At 37.2% G+C, this 22,370-nt stretch overlaps 1 protein-coding gene across 8 annotated transcripts in view; it reads left to right on the forward strand.

The window, feature by feature from the left end:
- Positions 1-22,370, forward strand: part of CFTR (CF transmembrane conductance regulator) — a 209,671-nt gene that overhangs the window by 182,760 nt on the left and 4,541 nt on the right. For all 8 annotated transcript variants that reach the window (XM_053926745.1, XM_053926748.2, XM_045191452.3 and 5 more), the window contains one exon: positions 11,541-11,630. In XM_053926745.1, coding sequence (XP_053782720.1) covers positions 11,541-11,630 — 90 coding nt within the window. The remainder of the gene's footprint in view (positions 1-11,540; positions 11,631-22,370) is intronic.

Genomic DNA, 22,370 nt, shown 5'->3' on the forward strand with positions numbered 1-22,370 from the left:
CTTGTCTATGAGGAATACTGGTAGTAACTCCTGAACTGGGTTTTTGTGTGGATTAAATAAGTAAAGTAATCAGCAATATACTTAGTGGCATGTATACTCCATGGCATGTAGTAACTACAATACACTGGGTTGTGGTTGTTATCATTTATGGTTCCTTAAGGACAAGACATCCTGTCCTCCTTATCTTTGTATTAAATTGGAGGTGGATGCTATAGGAATGAACAAATAGGTATGGATAGTTTCACAAAGAAGGTGACAATTAAAGTGGTCTATAAAATGTGCATGTTTTACAGAGTTTTGGGGCAGGGAGTTGTGGAAAGGATATTCCAGGACCTCAGGCAAGGATATTATGAGCAAGTACAGAGATGAGAACTAGAAAAAGTTGGGGGGCAAAGGAAAGAGAAGTTCCTGTGTTAGTATTTGGAGAAAGAGGGAAAGACATGACAAGTGAGGAATGGGTTGACTCTTTTGAGCTAGCAAGAGGTGGCAAAATGGTGGTAGAATGGGGACAACCCTGGCAGCCTGGGGACAGTGCACTTCAGGTGGGTAGAATTAGGAGCAGGGAGATGGGTGGGAGCTGTACTGTGATAAAAATAATGAGGAGGACAATGTGAGTGGAGTCCTAAATTCAAGGGAGAGAAGAAAAATAACTAGTATGGTTATCAGTATAATACAATATTAGTATTTATGAGCCTAAAAACTTGACATCTTTGATAATTTGGTCAGACCTAGAAAACATTTTTTATGATATTTCTGAAAAAGTGTATACTAAAAAGTTGTCTTATAAAAGGTTTTAAAGCATTAATTGGCTTTACAGGAAATAATAATTTGAACATCTTACATGTAATCATTTACAAACATAAATAGTATGTACATTAACCTTATAAAATTATTCTTTATTTGTTATAAACCTTCAACATTTTTGACTTATTCACCTTGTTCTCATTAATAGGTGTTCTTAAAAGCAAAGCAACACTTACTGTTTTAAATTAATTTATTTATTTTTATTCAGTTACAATTGTCTGCATTTCCTCCCCATCCCTCCACCCCACCCCAGCCAGTCCCACCTCCCTCCCCCACCTATACCCTCCCCCTTGATTTTGTCCATGTGTCCTTTATAGTAGCTCCTATAGACCCCTCTCCCCACTATCCCCTCCCCACTCCCATCTGGCTATTGTTACAATGTTCTTAATTTCAATGTCTTTGGTTATATTTAGCTTGCTTTTTTCTCTTGTTGATTATGTTCCAGTTAAAGGTGAGATCATATGGTACTTGTCCCTCACCACCTGGATTATTTCACTTAGCATAATGCTCACCAGTTCCATCCATGCCATTGCAAAGGGTATAAGCTCCTTCTTTCTCTCTGCTGCGTAGAATTCCATTGTGTAAATGTACCATAGTTTTTTGATCCACTCATTTGTTGATGGGCACTTAGGTTGCTTCTAGTACTTGGCTATTGTAAATTGTGCTGCTATGAACATTGGGGTGCATAGGTTCTTTTGGATTGGTGTTTCAGGGTTCTTAGGGTATAATCTCAGCAGGGGAATTGCTGGGTCAAAGGGCAGTTCCCTTTTTAGTTTATTGAGGAAATTCCATACTGTTTTCCACAGTAGCCTCACTAGTCTACATTCCCACCAACAATGTACTAGGGTTCCCTTTTCCCCACATCCTCTCCAACACTTGTTTGTTGATTTGTTTATGTTGGCCACTCTGACTGGTGTGAGATGGTACCTCATTGTGGTTTTAATTTGCATCTCTCTGATGGCTAGTGATGCTGAGCATCTTTTCATATGTCTCTGGGCCCTCTGTATGTCTTCCTTGGAGAAGTGTCTGTTCAAGTCCTTTGCCCATTTTTTAATTGGGTTGTTTGTCTTCCTGGAGTAGAGTCTTGTGAGTTCTTTATATATTTTGGAGATCAGGCCCTTGTCTGAGGTATCATTGGCAAACCTGTTTTCCCATACTGTTCGTTCTCTTTTCATTTTAATACTGTTTTCTTTAGCCATGCAAAAGCTTTTTATTTTGATGAGGTCCCATTTGTTTTTTCTTTCCTTTATGTCCCTTGCTTTAGGGGATGTGTCTGTGAGGATGTTGCTGCGTGGAATGTCTGAGATCTTCCTGCCAATGTTTTCCTCTAGGACTTTTATGGTGTTACGACTTATATTTAAGTCTTTTACCCACCTTGAAATTATTTTTGTGTGTGGCGTAGGTTGGTGATCGAGTTTCATTTTTTTGCACGTAGCTGTCCAGATCTCCCAACACCATTTGTTGAAGAGGTTATTTTTGCTCCATTTTATGCTCCTGCCTCCTTTGTCAAATATTAATTGACCATAAAGACTTGGGTTTATTTCTGGGCTCTCTGTTCTGTTCCATTGGTCTATGTGCCTGTTTTTATGCCAGTACCAGGCTGTTTTGATTACCATGGCCTTGTAATACAGTTTGATATCAGGTATTGTGATCCCTCCTGCTTTGTTCTTCTTTCTCAAAATTGCTGCAGCTATTCAGGGTCGTTTATGGTTCCATATAAATTTCTGAAGTGTTTGTTCTATATCTGTGAAATATGTCATGGGTACTCTAATAGGGATTGCATTGAATCTATAAATCGCTTTGGGTAGTATGGCCATTTTGATGATGTTCATTCTTCCAATCCATGAGCATGGTACATGCTTCCATTTGTTTGTGTCTTCCTTAAATTCTTTCTTCAGTGTTGTGTAGTTTTCTGAGTACAGGTCTTTTACCTCCTTGGTTAGGTTGATTCCTAGGTACTTTATTTTTCTTGTTGCTATATCAAATGGGATTTTTTTCCTGATTTCTGTTTCTGATGTTTCATTGTTGGTTATACAGGAATGCCTTTGATTTCTGGGTATTGACTTTGTATCCAGCTGTTTTGCCAAATTCACTTATTAGGTCAAGTAGTTTTTTGGGGGAGTCTATAGGATTTTCCATGTACACTATCATGTCATCTGCAAACAGTGAGAGTTTCATTTCCTCCTTTCCAATTTGGATGCCTTTTATTGCTTTTTCTTGTCTGATTGCTGTGGCTAGGACTTCCAATACTATGTTGAATAGGAGTGGTGAGAGAGGGCATCCTTGTCTTGTTCCTGATCTTAGTGGGAAAGCTCTAAGTTTTTGTCCATTGAGTATGATGTTGGCTCTATGTCTCTCATATATGGCCTTTATTATGTTGAGGAATGCTCCCTTTATTCCCACTTTGCTGAGTGTTTTTTATCATAGATGGGTGCTGTACCTTATCAAATGCTTTTTCTGCATCTATTAATATTATGAAGTGGTTTTTGTCTTTGCTTTTGTTTATGTGGTGTATATGTTTATTGATTTGGGAATGTTGTACCATACTTGCATCCCTGGGATGAATCCCATTTGATCATGGTGTATGATCTTTTTAATGTATTGCTGGATGCGGTTTGCCAATATTTTGTTGAGGATTTTAGCATCTATGTTCATCAGTGATATTGGCCTGAAGTTTTCTTTCTTTGTTATTTGTTTATCTGGTTTTGGGATTAGGATGATGTTGGCTTCTTAAAACAAGTTTGGGAGTCTTCCATCTTCTTGAATTTTTTTAAATAATCTGTGGAGGACGGGGGTTACCTCCCCCTTAAATGCTCTGTAGAATTCTCCTTTGAAACCATCTGGTCCAGGGCTTTTGTGTATCAGAAGCTTTTTGATTACTGTTTCAATTTTCAGGCATTGAAAATTTTCTGGTCTGTTCAGGCTTTCTGCTTCTTCTTCATTGAGTTTTGGAAGTTTATATTTTTCTAGAAATTTGTCCATTTCATCTGGGTTTTCAAATTTCTTGGCATACAGTTCTTAGTAGTAATTTCTTACCATCCTTTGTATTTCGGTGGTATCCGTTGTAGTGACTCCTCTTTCATTTCTGATTGTGTTTATTTGGGTCCTCTCTCTTTTTTTCTTGATGAGCCTGCTTAAGAGCTTGTCAATTTTGTTTATCTTTTCAAAGAACCAGCTCCTGGATTTGTTGATCCTTACAATTGTGCTTTTAGTGTCTATGTCATTTAATTCTGCTCTGATCTTGGTTATTTGCTTCCTTCTACTTGCTCTGGGTTGTCCTTGTTGTTGTTCCTCAAGTTCTTGTAGGTGTATGGTTAGGTTGTTTATTTGAGCTGTTTCCTTTCTTTTTAGGTAGGCCTGTATCGCTATAAACTTCCCTCTCAGGACTGCCTTTGCTATGTCCCATAGGTTTTGGATTGTTGTGAGTTCATTTTTGTTTCTTTCCATAAACTTTTTGATTTCTTCTGTAATCTCATTTTTCACCCATTCATTGTTTAATAGCATGGTATTCAATCTCCATGTTTTTTAGTGTTTTGGGGTTTTTTCCTTGAGATTTTTTTCTAGTGTCAGTCCCTTATGATCAGAGAAAATGCTTGATGTGATTTCAATTTTCTTGAATTTGTTGAGGCTTGCTTTGTGTCCTATCATGTGGTCTATCTTTGAAAGTGTTCCATGTGCATTTGAAAAGAATGTGTGTTTTGCCTCTCTGGGATGAAAGGCTCTATATATATCAGTTAAGTCCATTTCATCCAAGGCCTTGTTCAATGCCACAATATCTTTGCTGATATTTTGTTTGAAAATTCTGTCCATCTTTGACAGTGGGGTATTAAAATCCCCTACTATAATTGTGTTGCTGTCAATATCTTTCTTGAAGTCCTCCAAGATTTTCTTTATGTATTTGGGTGCTCCTATGTTGGGAGCATAAGCAACACTTATTTTTGAACATTCTATAATTCAGTCTTACATTCTTGATTTGTTCAAATTGGATGGATATCTATTTTGTAGATGCAACTTATAATAAAGTTTTGCAGACATTTCCAAAAGATGAGATCACAGTAACTGTGGTACTTATAAGCATTTGGGCCACATTTTAATAGAACTAAACATGATATACATATATATGCATATTAATATATGTACATATTCATGTATATATGTGTGTTTTTTAGTTGTATGGAAAATAATACAGGAGACTTCCAGCCAAGATGGAGGCATAGGTAGACACACTGTGCCTCCTTGCACAACCGGAAGGACAACAACAAATTAAAAAACAAAATCCAACCAGAACTGACAGAAAATTGAACTGTATGGAAGTCTGACAACCAAGGAATTAAAAAAGAAACATTCATCCAGACCGGTAGGAAGGGTGGAGATTGGCAGCTGGGCAGAGAGGACTTGTGGCAAGGCAGCAGCTGGAGGACCCTGTGAGGTGGCGGGTTTCAGATCAGGTGGTCCCACATTCACGTGCAGATAAAGTGGAAGAAACAAATGGGGAGTGAGACCCCTCAACCCAGAGTTACAGCGCAGGGAAATAAAGCCTCAAACCTCTGACTGAAAACCCCTGTGGGGGTTGAGACGGCAGTGGGAGAAACTTCCAGCCTCACAGGAGAGTTCATTGGAGAGACCCGCAGGGTCCTAGAATGTAGACAGGCCCACCCACCTGGGAATAAGCACCAAAAGGGCCCAATTTGCTTGTGGGTAGTGGGGCAAGTGACTGAAAACCGGCCAAGAGCTGAGCAAGCAGCATTGTTCCATCTCAGACCCCTCCCCAACATACACTGTCACAACGAAGTAACATGGGTTTCCCCATCCTGGGGAACATCTAAGGCTCCGCCCCTTACTACCTAACAGTCCCACTGAGAGAAAAAAAAATGGCCCAAATGAAAGAGCAGATCAAAGCTCCAGAAAAATTACAGCTAAGCGACGAAGAGATAGTCAACCTATCAGCTGCACAGTTTAAAACACTAGTTATCAGGATGCTCACCGAATTGGTTGAGTATGGTCACAAATTAGAGAAAAAAATGAAGTCTATGCTCAGTGAAATAAAGGAAAATGTACAGGAAACCAATAGTGAAGGGAAGAAAACCAGGACTGAAATCAACGGTGTGGAACAGAAGGAAGAAAGAAACATCCAATCAGAACAGAATGAAGAAACAAGAATTCAAAAAAAAAAAAAGAGAGAGAGAGAGAAAGGCTTAGGAACCTCCAGGACATCTTTAAACATTCCAACATCTGAAGCATAGAGGTACAAGAAGAAGAGGAAGACCAAGATATTGAAAACTTATTTGAAAACATAATGAAGGAGAACTTCCCAATCTGGCAAAGAAAATAGAATTCCAGGAAGTCCAGGAATCTCAGAGAGTCCCAAAGAATTTGAACCCATGGAAGCACACACCAAGGTACATCATAATTACATTAGCGAAGATTAAAGATAAGGAGAGAATCTTAGAAGCAGCAAGAGAAAAGGAGACTGTTACCTACAAAGGAGTTCCCATAAGACCATAAGCTGATTTCTCAAAAGAAACCTTGCAGGCAAGAAGGGGCTGGCAAGAAGTATTCAAAGTCATGAAAGGCAAGGACCTACATCGAAGATTGCTCTATGCAGCAAAGCTATCATTTAGAATGGAAGGGAAGATAAAGCGCTTCTCAGATAAGGTCAAGTTAAAGGAGTACATCATCACCAAATCCTTATTATATGAAATGTTAAAGGGACTTATCTAAGAAAAAGAAGATCAAAAATATGAACAGTAAAAATGACAGCAAACTCACAGTTATTAATGACCACACCTAAAACAAAAACAAGAGCAAACTAGGCAAACAACTAGAACAGGAACAGAACCACAGAAATGGAGATCACATGGAGGATTATCAGCAGGGTAGTGAATGGGGAGAGAGGGGGAAAAGGTACAGAGAATAAGTAGTACAAATGGTAGGTAGAAGATAGACAGGAGGAGGTTAAGGATAGTATAGGAAATGTAGAAGTGAAAGAACTTATAAGTATGACCCATGGACATGAACTAAACAGGGGGAATGTGGGTTGGAGGTGGTGTGCAAGGCAGAGGGGAATAAAGGGGAGAAAATGGCACAACTGTAATAGCGTAATCAATAAAATATGTTAAAAAGAAAATAATATGGTAATTAATAAATAATAATACAAGAATAAACTGTGTTTTGCATACTCAGAACTGTAAACCTACTTTTGCCCCACCTGGTATAAATTCTGAGTCAAAACAAAAGAGCACTTAATCCTTAAGAATAAAAGTCATTTCTCTGACTCATTTAATTTATTCTACATTCAGTTATCACAGAATCCAAAGTGCTTTTTCTGTTTTTCCCTTGATATCTAAAGGTGAAAGCATACTGCCTACTGCAGTGATAGATGAGCAACTCTGAGCTCTCCATGTAGGCTTGGCTGTCTCGAGTCAGCTTCAGGAAGGAGACTAGTCAGGAAATGAACAATGGTGCTCTCTTTATTTTTCCTTAAGTCCCCAGAATTGCTCTTTATACTATACATAAATGACCTTAAATATCAAATATTTGCACATCCTAGTTTTGCTATTCGGTAAACAGTCTCCTAAAAGATGGTCATTGTGATTTATAATTTCGGATATATGTGTGTGTGTGTTTTGCTATACAATCAGTCTGACTGTGTTACCTAACTTCTCAGGGCCTTAGCTATTTCATTTGTAAGCCAGGAAAAAGGATGCAGGTGACCTTCAAAGACATCTCAACTTTAGATATGAGTTTGTGAAAACTTCAAACAGTTTAGACAACTACTGGCACCCATGGAAGCAAGAAGTGCTAGATACTATTTGTAGGACAGAAATGGAATATGTGATTTAATTGTTTGAAATTGAATTTTAACTGAACAAGTTAATTAGTTTCAATTAGTTTTTCTTTAAAATTAAAGTGTTGCCCTGACCAGTGTGGCTCAGTTGGTTGGGCATCATCCTGCAAAGCAAAAGGTCACAGGTTCAATACCTGGTCAGGGCACATGCCTAGGTTGCAGGTTCAGTTCCCTGTTGGGGCACATGTGAAAGGCAACCAATTAATATTTCTCTCTCACATTGATGTTTCTTCCCATCTCTTTCTCCCTTCCTTCTCATCTCTCTAAAAATAAAATAATTTAAAAAATAAATGAAATAAAATTAAAGCATTACTTTAATGCTAGACAATAAACTGTAAATAGAGACCTACAGAGTTTCTGAATGGTATTAAATACATGTAGAACTTTTGGATGTCTAATATTAGCAAACAGCTTTCTTCATTCATAATTTTGAACATATGCCTATTTGAAATAAAATTAATTATATATATTACTATATATTTAATAAATATTATATATAAGTTATTAGGCCATTAGGAAAAGTTAGGCATACTATTTCCCAAGCAATTATATAGAGATAAAAGCTTTAATGGGTTGTTAGTATTATTTCTTTAAAGACTGTGGGTTATAGTAGTTATTCTTACCAAAGGAATATGTACTGAAATATAATGTAAAAAATATAATATAAAAATAATATATACTGAACTCTATGTTTTCATATTTTTACTTTGTATCTTCACATCAGCCCATTTATTCATTCAAAAAACACTTATTGAGCATATACTATATTTAAAACCTGTGAGTTAATGCCAGGGTACACAGCAAAGTTATGGAATAGAAGAGATGAACATTATAAAAGTACTCACAAATGCATATGCAATTTTAATATTCACTACAAGCTGTGACAGTAAAGCACAGTTATTGTATTAAAGGCCTTATTTGATTTTAAGGATTTGAAAGAAGCCAATTAAAGGAAGTGACATCCGCTTTGAGACTTGAAAGATGTAGCTGGCCATGGGAAGACTGTAGGGGATGAGGTTTGAAGACAGGGAGAATAGAATGTGTGAACAAAGTGAGGAAGAAAAAGAAAGCCATGTGGCTGGAATGGAAAGGGGAGGGGTGTGGAGAAGGGCATTAAATGGGCCAGAAGGAATGGAAGGGGCTAAATCATGTAGTGTCTGTCAACCACGGTAAGTATCTTATTTTTCCTTTGTGCAATGGAAAGTCACTGATTTTTCAAAAGGTTAATAATGTAATCCAATTTATACTTGTAGTAATTACTTTGGTTGCTAAATTGGAGTGGACTGGAAAGGAGGCAAGAATGAAGGAAAAAGGTCAATTAGAAGTTTCTTGCAGTGTTCCAAAGAGACTGTTGATGGCTTGAACTATGTGATAGCAGTAGAGATAGAAGACAAATGGATTTGAGATATATTTTGGGAAAACAATTCACAGGACTGATGATTGATTCCCTTTGGGAGGATTAAGAAGAAAGATAAGTCATGAATGACTCCAAAATTTCCTGAGGAAATGAAGGAGCCATATGTTGAAACCGAAAGCCTAAAAGTATAGTGGATTTGAGGAGAAAGATAGCATTTCCCATTTTACAGTGAGAGCCCTGAGGCTCAAAGAGCTTGGGTTCTTATTTCCAGATATATCTGTCAGGCAGGAGCTATATTACTATACCACCTTTGCAAACCACATTACCTTTAATAACTTCTGTGTCTGCTTTGATGTTATCATACTTTGGCCTCCATACATGGTCATCCAGATAATGGCACTATTCTCTTTGCACTAAAAATTTCTATTGTGTTGTTCTATTGGATGTGTGAGTCTAAACTTACAAAGACACTAGCCCTTATAGAACCCTTCAACTCAGGTTCTGCATGGGAAGAGGAAGCTAACCTCTCCATTGAGAGTGCAGCACCTGAGCTGTGGCCAGGGGGATAGATAGCACTACTTTCATCAAGAGTAGGCTTCTCAGCACTGCTGGGATCCTTATGGACCCATAGGACTGATTCTGCCCAACCTTTAATCTGTCTTGACCTCCAGAACAGGGGAAGATTGGTATGACTTGAGGCATTTTGTGATGATGGTGAAGAACACAGGTTTGAAGACAAACATCCCTGAGTTCTGCTAGCTAAATGATCTTGGAAAAGTCACTTATTTCCCTGCTATGACTTCTTCATGTGCAATAATAGACTCTATTTCATAAATTTGATATGAAGATGAGGAGATACCACACATAAAGAGCCTAACCTGACACCATAAGCCAGAACTCTGTGTTTCAGCCACTTAGTTCTCAGTGGAGGTAACTTCTGAAAGCACAAAATATGTTGTCTGATGCTTGATAAGCCCTCACGGTTATTCCCCCTGTCTCTTAATAACGCTAGAAACTTTTGATATAAAGAACCATAACGTTAAAAGAAAAAGGAAAAAATAGTAAATGCAAAAATTCCACTGGCAGGTGTTTGAACTTTAGATACTAAACAAACCCAATATCTTAATAAATTAACTCAAGCTCTTAGAGACACTTCTACTTTAATTCTCTTTAGTTTTTCAGAATTCTTTGATGATTTCCTTTTGTCTGGACATTGCTTTCATTTAGTTGGAAGCTTGGAGGAGGATGCGCAGATATATCTATCATGTATCTCATGATATGATAAGTCAGCTAGTCAACTCTTATTATCCACTTCTGTAAAGCAATGAACACATCCCTTAGGAAGAATTTCAATGCAGGTTAAGTAAAAAGAGATAAGACTTCTTATTGGGGCTCCAGAGGGTTCCTGAAATATTTGGCAACACCTTTTTCCTTTAAGCCATAAATTATGTGCTGGGGAATGAGGTCCTCTTGTTCTGCCTGATAGGCACAGACACCATTAATCTGGAGGCGTCTTGCCTTCTACAATTCCTTGCAGATCAGATTGACGCTGACCATTCTCTCTCAGTCTGAGGCAATTTGTGAAGACCAAGCCTTCAAAAACTTCAGTTCTTAATTCTCCTTACTGCATGTTAGTAACCAAAGGCAAAACAAAAAGATAAAGCAAAAAATATTCTGAATGTTAACCTCAAAAATATCTTTTCAGTTCACCCATAGACACAAAGAGAGAACTAATTATTATTATTGTGTCAGCATTTCCCAGTGAGACACTAAATTTCTTTCAGAACATTATTTAATCGTATAGGTCAACTGAAGTATACAGTGACACAGCAAGTAGGGTGTCTCAGGGTGAGAGCTGAGCAGTGCTCCTTGCAGGGAGTTCAATTGTCACTGTGTCACTTCAGCAGGATCAGTGTCATCCACCTCCCTTCCCTCTGTGACATGCATTCAGTTAAACAAATATTTTATTTCTTCCCTTTCACTGATTTCTAAGTTAATTCTCCTGAGCTTGTCTGGTTTTGGAAGTAGATGTGTTCCTTGGTATATAGGCCAGATAAACATGTGTGTTTAAATAAGTGTCTGTAATTCAATTTCAAAATCCCTTAAAAAGCTAGGTTTATTAAAGAAATTCAAAGAAAATACATTAATACAAAATAAAAATTTGTTCAAACCATTGTAACTCATAATCTTAAAAATTTTAACTATTTAATTTAACATTATACTTGTTTATAATATGGAATGTTCCTAGGGATAAAAAACTTAACTTCCTATAATTTATAGTAACCTTAATTTCTTTATCCTAAAAACATGTTCATAAGGGGCTTCAAATGTAGCTATATTTTATTTCTTAAAAAAGATATAAAGCAAATATAAAATTTTAAAAATTTAGGAAAACTAGATGGTAAGTACATGGGAAGGTATTGTATTTTAAAATATATTTTCTGCTTGAAATATTTCACAATAAAATGTAGGAAAAATAAAAATATATTTATATTATTCATGCTTTTCTCTTTTTTTCCCTTATTGCTGTAGAAAGTATTTATCTTCTCTGGAACATTTAGAAAAAATTTGGATCCCTATGAACAGTGGAATGATGAAGAAATATGGAAAGTTGCAGATGACGTAAGGATACTAAAATTTTTTTTTGTTTGACACTGTAAATTTTTTTTTGAAAAAGTAACTTGTATACACACAAGAGTAGTTGTCATATATGAGATAATTTTACACCCCTGTGCATGCATGTGTGTGCATACAACTTTAAATTGAAGAACTCTAACACATCTAGAGCACCTACCCAGGACTTTGGATTAGACCTCCCCATCTCCTCAGTGTTTAGTTTCCATTTGCCAGGCCCCAGCAATAGCATTCCTTTGGCCTTCTTCCTCACCAGTGTGCATCGATGAGGCATGAACTGGGAGAGACCCAGACACCTGCAGCACACCAGGATTATTTCTGATACAAAGAATCATCTCTCTACACCTTCCCTGTCTAGATTTTGAAGCATCTCTAGAGTAAGGAGGATGCTTTGCTTCAACATGGTGTATTTCTCTGAGAAGCATGGCTTTTAACACAGAAGGATGATGATCATTCTAGAGCACCTGAGATGACTATAGGCTTCTCTGGAAGCCACCAGGAGTCAACTGTCTTTGGGAATGTGTTGGCTATGAGTACTTCTAGGCATGATGCCAATGACCTAGATATGGTATACTCCATTCCTTGAGGTCATTAAAGTACTATATAGGACATATATGGATTAAAATGAAATAATGGTTCCTAAATAGTAAAGATTTTAAATAGCAATAAAATGCAAAAATATTACCTGTTTTGATTTTTATTTGTTCAAATTCTATTGAAGTATTATGTTTTTACTGATCCTCTTTTTAATAATGTGCTATTTAAAAATGGAGATGTTAATGCTGTCCTTACATTAATGTCATATACTTTGAGCAGTGGTGATAAGTTTTTTTCTGCAGAGACCTGAAAATAGCATACAAACAAATAAGCAACAGCCCAGAGAACCAGAAAGGGCATTGTTTGAAAAGTTATAGGGCTTGGATTTTAAGTCATATAACTTATCTGAACAGGAATATTGAGGGGGTGGGTGTCAGTTTCTAAACTGGACAGGATACTGGAAAAAAAGTGTAAACCAGATGATCCAGGACAAAGCAAGTTGTATGTCATCTCATCCAGTTGTCTCTGTGACCGTGGTATGACTTATGTCTCTCAAGGGAAATAAACTGAGTAATGGCAGATAGAAAAACTCCTGAATCTTATCCTAACAGTACCTCCTTCATAATTCCCCTTTCCCCAAATGAAAATCACAAGCACATGCAATGACAACACCAGCCCAAGAAACACTTTATTCCTAGCTTGGATCTGGACCCAAACTCCAGTGTGAACCTTATCCTTGATCTAGACTAGATTGTGTAAAGCCATGAGGACCATGCTTAGTTAGTAACTCTAAGGTTTGGAAACAAAACTGACCCAAACAGCTCCCTGTCCCTTTGTGCTCTATGACCACACCTTCATCGTGACACTCTGTGAAGTGAGATGGTCTTATTTCCACATCCCAAAACAAATCAGGGACAGATAGCTTCTCCCCAGAATCACTGACTTTACCAGCTGTATAGACGAAGAGAATCTCAAAACAGACTGAAACCCAAGGGGTAAAAAGACACTTAGCTTTGTGGCCCAATAAATTGATAGCACTGTTTGAACTTTTAAAATATTTTTTAAAATTTTTACTTATAGTTGACATGATATATTAGTTTCATATGTCTAAGATAGTGATTAGACATGTATATATCTTATGAAGTGATCATCATGATAAATCTAGTACCCCTCTGATACCATACATAGTTGTTACAGTGTTATTGACCACATTTCCTATGCTGTACTTTACATCTGCATGACTATTTATAGTGTAACTAACTACACTTTTCATCCATCCCTCCAACCCCCTCCCATCTTGCAACCATCAAAATGAAATCATATGGCATTTGTCTTTATCTGACTTATTTCACTTCACTTAGCACAATACTTTCTAGGTCTATCCATACTGTTGCAGATGGCAAGATTTCTTTCTCTTTTATGGTTCAGTCATATTCCAAGGCATTTGTGCAACACTTCTTTATCCATTCAAGATTTTTTTTGTTTCCATTTTCATGAAATATATTTTCAATCCCTTTACTTTCAGCCTTTCTGTTCAATCTGAAATGAGTCTCTGGTAGAGAGCATATGTAAGGGTCTTGTTTTCTTATCCACTCAGCTTCCCTATGTCTTTTGATTGAAGCATTTAATCCTTTTACAATTAAAATAATTGTTGATAAAAGTGTAGTTATTACCATTTTATTATTCATATTCTTAGTCTTTTTTCTCCTTCTTTTTCTTAAAGAAGTCCATTTAACATTTCTCATAATACTAGTTTGGTGGTGATGAACTCCTTTAGCTTTTTCTTGTCTAGGAAGTTCTTTATCTCTCCTTCAATTCTAAGTGGTAGCCTTGCTGACTAGAGTAATCTTGGTTGTAGGTTCTGGCTTTTCATCACTTTGAATATTTCATGCTAATCCCTGCTGGCTTGCAAAGTTTCTGTTGAGAAATCAGATGACAGTCCTATGGGATCTCCTTTGTAGTTAAACAATGCTTTTCTCTTGCTGCTTCTAAGATTCTCTCTTTGTCTTTAACCTTTGGCATTTTAATTATGATGTGTGTTGGTGTGGGCCTCTTTGGGTTCATCTTGTTTGGGACTCTGTGCTTCCTGGGCTTGTATTTCTATTTCTGTCACTGTATTAGGGAAATTTTTCATCATTATTTCTTCAAAAGGTTTTCAATTCCTTGCTCTCTCTCTTTTCTTTCTGGTATCCTTATGAGGTGAATGTTGGTATACTTGATGTTGTTCTAAGGACCTCTTAAACAATTCTCACTTTATGGATTCTTTTTTCCTTTTGCTGTTCTGATTGGGTGTTTTCTTCTACCTTTTCTACCAAATCTCTGATTCAGTCCTCCGCTTCATCTAACCTATTTTTGATTTCATGTAATGTATTCTTCATTTGTTATTTATTCTTCATTCTGACTAGTTCGTATTTTATGTTTTTGTCTCCATTTTTAAGTTCCCTATATCTTTGTTGAAGTTCTACCTAAGTTCATCTACTCTTCTCCTAAGTTCCCTGAGCATCCTTATAAGCAGTGCTTTGAACTTTGCATCTGGTAGATTGCTTTTCTCCATTTTGTTTAGCTCTTTTTTCTGGAGTTTTGTTCTGTTCTTTTGGGACACATTTCTTTGTCTCCTCATTTTGTCTGCCTTCCTGTGTTTGTTTCTATGTATAAGGTAGGGCTGCTATGTCTCCTGGTCTTAGTAAAGTGGCCTATGTAGTAGGTGTCCTATGCAGCCCAATGGTGCAGACTCATTGGTCATCCGAACTGGGTGCTGCAGGAGAGTATCTTGTGTGTGTTGCATGTGCCCACCTATTATAGTTGAGCCCTGATTGCTGTTGGCATGTCAGTGGGAGGGATTGACCCTCAGGCTGATTTGTTGTGAGATCTGTCTGTGATTATAGGCAGGAGAAGCTGTTATGTAGGTGCTGAACCTACAAAGCAGGATTTGCTTTAACAGGACTCTGATGCTTCATGAGTCTGCCTTTTGAGTGTGTCATTTTTGGAAGTGGTTTGGTGGTGCTCTGGTGTAATCTGATGCTGGCCACCAGGTATATTGGTTCTGGGGCTTCTTGGGAGGTTCAGACCAATGTCAATTGCTACTGTGCCCTGCCCAGAGCCACCTAGTGTTAGCTACAGAATGATCTGCAGATGGTTGCCACTTGAGTTGAAGTGCCTGGGAAAGGCTAAGCTGTGAACTGAGTCTGGCTGTTACTAGTCCCAGGCTTAGGGATGCTTAACAAGTGGTACAGGACATGCTGCAGCCATGTGCTGTTTGTTTGGCATTTGTTAACCTTTGAAAATTTTTAGAAAAGTCCAAAGCATGAGCCAAGATAAGCCATTTGAATGGAATAGCCACTTAGCTCAGCCTACAAGGTGGGTGTTGCAGGGTCTCAGGGAATCCCCAGGACAGGACAAACAGTGTTAGCCAGGTTGATGGAGACCGAAATATGTCTCCTACCTTCACATGTAGGGGAAGGGATCAGCAAAGGAACACTATAGCTCTTCCAGTGCTCATGTTTGGGAGAAAGCTGACCCTCCAGTCCTTGTCCTAAAGCCAGACAATTCAGTTCCTCCCTGTATGTTTCTGGTGCCATTTGAGCTGCTGCCCTAGCACTGGAGTTCAGAGTAAGTGAGTCGTCAACACATAAGTCCATGTGTGGTCCCTTTAAGAACACCTCAGACTCCAGAAGCACTGTCTCCCTCAGCTACAATATCCTCTGATTTGCATAGCCATAAGTTATGGTAACTTCTCTTCTAAGAACTACAACCCTGGGCTGAGGAGCCTGTTGTAGGGATGACTACTCATCTCATTTCCTCAGCTGGGACCTCCATAGTCAAGATATCCCTCCCAAATTTTTTCCCCACTACACGTGAGTGTGGGACTGGCCTGTTCCACGTCTCCATCCCTCCTACAGTCTCAGTGTGACTTCTGTACATCCTTAGTTAGAGAACTCTGTTCAGCTAAACTTTAGGCAGTTCTCGATGATGGCTGTTCTGTAGTTTAGTTTTAATTTTGATGTGGTTGTGGGAGGCTGCAAGTACAGTATCTTATATCTCAGCAAGGACAAGTATCTTATGTCCATAGAGTGATTTTATTATGTTTGCCACCCACACAATTGTCATGTATTCCTAATCCCAGTGAATGGCTTCACCATCCTTCAGTTGCTCAGAGGCAAGGCCTGGGATTTATTCTTGACTTCCTGACTATTTCTCCACATGTCATATTAAGGCTGTCTCCTGCAAATATCTAGAATATATTCACTTTTATTCCTCCCCACCTGACACCACTACAACTCTCACGTTGATTTTTAAAAGAGGCTCCTGGCTGATTTTCCTTCCCTGCAGTTCATTTGGCTCTTGGCAGCTCTGGTGATCTTCCTAAACTCTGCATCTGATCTCTTGTTTCTCCCCTTCCCATGGATCCTTATTTTACTTTGGACAAAGTCCGTATTGCTTAAGGTGGCTAACAAGGTCCTTTGTGATTTGGCTTCTGCCTGCCTCTCTAAATCACTCTCCAACCTCCCCCACTTACTGTGATCCAGCTATACTGATTTTCTTTGGTTTCTCTGAAGCACTACGTGCTCTATGGTCTCCAGAATTTTCTTTGCATGCTGTTTTCTATACCTGGAAAACCCTGTCACCCTTCACTGCCTTTCACCACAGTGAGCTCCTACTCATCATTCAGGCCTCTCCTTACACTTTCCAGAAACCTGCCGTGATGCTCCAGGTCTGAGGGAGGAGCCCTTCTAGGTTTAACCCTATGCTTCTCCCCCTTTAATCATATTCTTCACACAAGATAAAAATTCATCTCTTAACTTGTTCATGTACACCACCAGATTGTGGATTCCTTAAGGACAGGGATGATGTCTACTCTCTGCAGTATTTCTGGTGCATGGAGTAGCATCAGTGACATGGATTGAGTTAAGTAAATATTCATTGAATGAATGAATGAATGATTTAACTTATCTAAATAAATAAATAATTCATGCATAATAAATTATGAAAATGACCTTGTGATGAATGCACAGCAGGTGTTACCATTACTAATGAAGATCCTGAGTCTTCAGAAGTCTGAGGGACTGGACTGAGGTTATTGGTGGATGCAGGAACAGCAGTATCCTTTGACTTCTGGTTGACAGGCTTTCTCCACAGTGAGCTCTCTCAGTATTACTCATAATCAAGATAGCAGGTCTGTTGGTTTTAGAATGTGGATTACTTAGTAATTGTTTGCTTATTAAATTACTTATAAAATAGTTTCCTTTTTTACACATTGATAGCCAAGTAAATTACTTTAGAGAGTAAGCTAAATAGCAGAAATAGTGGCCTTTTAAGTTAAAAAATTTGCCCTGGAAAACTTCCAGAGTAGCAAAAGGATGTCTAAAGGAGTTCAGAGTGTCTGTTTCTTTAACTGACTACTAATGGACTAGTCAATCCAACCACAAATCACTTTTTCTGATTTTTTCATGCTTCCTTGTCACAAGAGCAAACTCTTCCTCCATAATAACATTCCAGAGTGCAGGAATAGCAAAGTCAACATTTTGAAGAAAATTCCTGGTCCTTTACAGACTGTTAAATATTTTTTAGTTTGCTATGTCATGAAACAAAATTCCTTCTTTCTAAATAGAAACTTGGGAAGTACATGTGATTGCTCGACAGTGTAAAGCTGACAAAAGTCTTTAGTCCTAAAGTTCTTTTACCCACACATTGTCCATGTTTTATTTATTTTGAACAGTAAATTAGGATGGAAATCATTAGAAATGTTTAGATTCCAGTAATTTTTAATTCACCTTAGGTTGTACAGAGGTAAGCTAAGGTTTGTATTTTTTTATTTTTTAATTGTTTATTTTCCATCAAAGTTAATTTCCATTCTGTTTAAGAGTGTATGAAAGAATATCTTCAGACCACTCAGTGGTTGTCCTGACCTATTCAGTGGTCTGAGCAGTAGGAGCTACAGACCAGACTTCAGTGGCTGGCTATATTTATTTTTATTTATTCTATTCTATTTTTTATTGTATTTTATTTTATTTTACTTTATTGTATTTATTTTATTTGTAATGGATGGTCAGTGCATTTCATTTAATCAGTATAGTATAAAAATAAATAAAAATAAGGGAAGGGGAATTTAATTATAGCCAAACTGAGCTTCATGACTTTGTCAGATTATAAACCACACACATTTACAAACACACTACACATACATACAAAATGAGGGAAATACAAATTAATATTAGTAATACCCACAGTTTGTTCAAAGAATAGCTAAAGAACAAATTGCACTGAAAAACCAACATACATCCCATGTTGTGTAATTAGCGGTTTCAATTATACAACTATGAATCCTGAGTGAAAAAAATGGCACATTTTCTTTTCATTTCATGTTTAACAAGGGTTGAAACAAAACTAAATTCTAATAACTGCATAGAAAGACTATATCAATCCTTCAGCTTTATAAAAAAGAGAAAAACCAAATCCTGAATTAATATTTCTGACTTGTTCTGTGCACAGGTATAATCATTTTTAACCTATTAAAAAATGGATATGACAATATTATAAATAATATGTTGGGAATATGTTTAAAGAATTGTGCAGCTAAAGATCATTAAATTAAATTATCTCTATAGCAATTGCCTTTCAGTCTCTTTCCCCATAGTACATATCTCTTTGAGCACTGATTTCCCACTTATTTTTTTTTTCTTCCCATCTGGACTATGAGTTGCTTCAAGGCAGGGCCTAGTGTTAGTCACCTTTGAATCCCTAGGTCTGCAATAGTACCTAGAATTTAATAAATTCTCATTGAGTCTAGTAAGGAATACACGACTAAGCAGTCATTTACATGCAAACAATCAAACCTAATTTAAACCATTTTAATCACCACATGGAGTTGGTAACAATAACTTTGTGTCTTTTAAAAAAAACAATTACTAGTTTATCTTGCTTCCTATTTTCTCTCCAAAGCCTATCACAATATCTGGTATAAAATAGGTAATTAATAAATTTGTTAAGTGTTCACAAGTTAACAAGACTTCAAAAGTTAAAGTTTTACTAACTTATGTTTACCTTTCTCTAGTTAATGTGATTTTAAAAGATTTTTAGCACTTTATAGTGAGTAAAAGAATGAGATAGAAATGTTGCAGAATACAACCTCCAATTGAAGCCTCGCTATCATTCATTTTTAAAAATTTTATTCTCTAAACATTGACAGTGATATATATTTAGTTATATAATTATATAATTGCAATAAAGAAATAGTTTTATTCAGGAAAAACATATGCTTGCTCAGCTCTTTATCACAGGGAAGTGCAAAGTATCACACAGTGAAGTGGCTTTTCTCCTAGGGCCCCAGGATCAGTGTATGATTGATGTGCATCTAAAGGGAGGATATATACTACTACATTCATACCCAAACCTCAACCGTATTAATAGGGGTATGACGTAAATGAATAGCACTGCAGCATTTCCTGCTAACTTCTCCAGGCAACTTGTGATGGGTGGTGTTTCAGTGACCCGGCCCATGTCCATGGGATTTCCTAGGCTCCAACAACACTAATAGTCACCATGGATTAGGTGCTTACCATGTCTCATACTCTGTGGCAGCCTCTTTCCACAAATTAGCTCATTCAATCCTCATTACAAGCCTTTGAAATCTGTATAAGCCTTTCCCAGTTTTTTTCAAGTGAAGTAAATGAGACAAAGTAACACACTTGACATCATCAGCAAATAAGTGGTGGAGTGCAGAGTCAAAACCACTTCTGTATGACTCAGAAATCTAGTCTTTAATCAGTACAATATTTTGCTTTTTTATTTGAAATATAATTGACATATACACTAGCCATTGTGTTAGTTTCAGGTGTACAATATAATAATTCAGTAATTGTATATGTTGCAAAATGATTACCACAATAAGCCTAGTTAATACCCATCTAATCTATACTTTTCTTGATGGTTAATTTGACTTTAAAAAAATCCTCAAATACTTCAGGTTGATATGAAGTAAAATACTATCTATCAGTGTTAAAGAACTTCCAATTTTGTAATTTGATCTCTAACGGATTTTAGAGTCTTAAATATAAGAAAAAACAGGCAAAGTGACTTGTTTTAATGATACTCTGCATTGACAGACCTAAACCCAGCACTCATTCATTTATCATTTGTTTTTCTTCCTTAGGCTGGGATTACTTTATCATTCATCTAAGCCATATTTGTTTTGTTTAGTCAGCATTCCAGAAGCTCAGTACTTATTTGTTGAACAAATGCATGAATGAGTTAAAGCTGACAGTGTGTCCAGTACTAGAATTGGGGACACAGAGCTAAAAAGCACATGTGTTTACCCTCAAGAAGCTGACAGTCTAACAGGGAAAACTTGCACAAATTATATCATGGCTAGGTGCCTGACTGCCCTAAATGATGATGCTGGAAGAGTGAAGGGGGCTCAATTCTGGATACCTTAAATGCCACCTGAGAGAGCTCAGTTTTATTCTGTTGGGAAGATATTTAAAACAAAGAAAGAAGATGGTCAAACCTGTATTTTTAGAAGGATCCCTGGGGTGTTTGTATGGTGAATTGGCAAATTAACAATTTGGGATTTACAGTATGATGCTTAAGAGATTAATATAGCCTGTTCTAGGGTCCCTGTAATAGAATTGGTGAGGAGGAGAAGGATTTAAGAAGTATTTAGAAGACCAGGACTGGAGATAAGAATTCAAAAGAAAATCATTAGCTTACCCATTGTAATCGATGTCCTAATAATGAATGAAATTTCAAGAGAGTTCAGAGAGTTGGAAATTAGGAAGACAAAGATTCAAGGGACAGGAAGAAGGAGAGTTGCACACATAAGATAATAAGTAAAAATAGTTATAGATTGTGTGGTTTCTCATAAGCCAACTAATAGATGCTTGAAGAAGAGAAACATGTTCTGTGGTGTGAGTCAATGGAAACAATAGATACACACTAATTTTTTGAGACTTCTAGATGACAAAAAGATAGATATTGAGTAACGCTAAAGGAGAATATGGAAAGCAAGTGAGGGTTTGGGTTTTGTTTTAAGATGGGAGGTAACTGTAGCAGGCTCACAGATTGAAGACAAAGAAATAACACAGGTCCTCTAACTCCCCACCCATTGTTCTCTATTCACATTCTCAGCTACTTGGATCCAAAAGTAGTGTTCTGTTTGAGTCTTCCAGGCTACATCAGAGTAGTTCCCTTATCTAATTAATATGTTTACACTCCCTGTCATCACAGAAACTCTTTCCAGAATTAATGAATTCTGTAATGAGATTGCTTTAATGAGAACCCAGTCAAGGGAAGGAATATCATCTCCAATACATATTGTGGGCAGACAGTTAATATTTGCTGAACAAACATGGTGATGCAGGTCATCTCTGAATTCATCACTGAACTCATGAGTCTTTCTTAAAGCTGTTGTCTCATTCTGCCTATGTTATAGTTAGTATTGCATCTTACCTCCGCATCCTAAATCTCAGACTTCCCAAGGGCAGTAGACAATCATCTGCACTTGTCTTGAGCCCTCAAACACTCAGCAATATTTGGCAGAAAATAAACATTAATGTACATTTATACGAATAAGTGATAAAGAGCCAAGACTTCAGTCATTTTTGTCTTATTTTGAAAGAATGGGTTTCTATATCTCGTTGGCATTTTCAACCTATTTTCTTCTATCTGCCTTATAAAAAAAACCACAATCCATTGACCCTCACACAACTCTCATATCCCACCTCAACTTCTAAGCACCTTTAAATCTGCTAGTAATATGCTATCATTTTAACTCCAGCTTTTTTACTTCATAGTTTTCTCAATTTCTTAAGGTCAGTTTCATGAATTAAAGAAGTGAGTAGCAACTTGCCACATGTAGTTGAAAAAAGATGTCTAATTGATCATTTTATGCCCCCTTTCATGCTCTATTTTGACAGAGTAAAGAATGGAAAGTAGTGTGAAAGAATCTGCCATGGTAGAATAAATAACTATTCTCTACATGTTATTTTTTTCTAGCATGTATGCAATTGTGGTGTAATTATTTGTATATGTCTTTATAACTCTGATCCTTGTGGGACCATGTAACATTTCTTGATGCGGATCCCAGCCCGCAGGATCCTGTGTTGTGGCGGCAATAGACAAATACACACGGACTACAGAAATCCTATGGAGAAAAGTGACAGCATGACCACTCTCTAAGTGAGAGAGGGCGAGAGG

Source organism: Desmodus rotundus, chromosome 6 (genome assembly GCF_022682495.2).
Source record: "Desmodus rotundus isolate HL8 chromosome 6, HLdesRot8A.1, whole genome shotgun sequence".
Taxonomy (NCBI): Eukaryota; Metazoa; Chordata; class Mammalia; order Chiroptera; family Phyllostomidae; genus Desmodus; species Desmodus rotundus.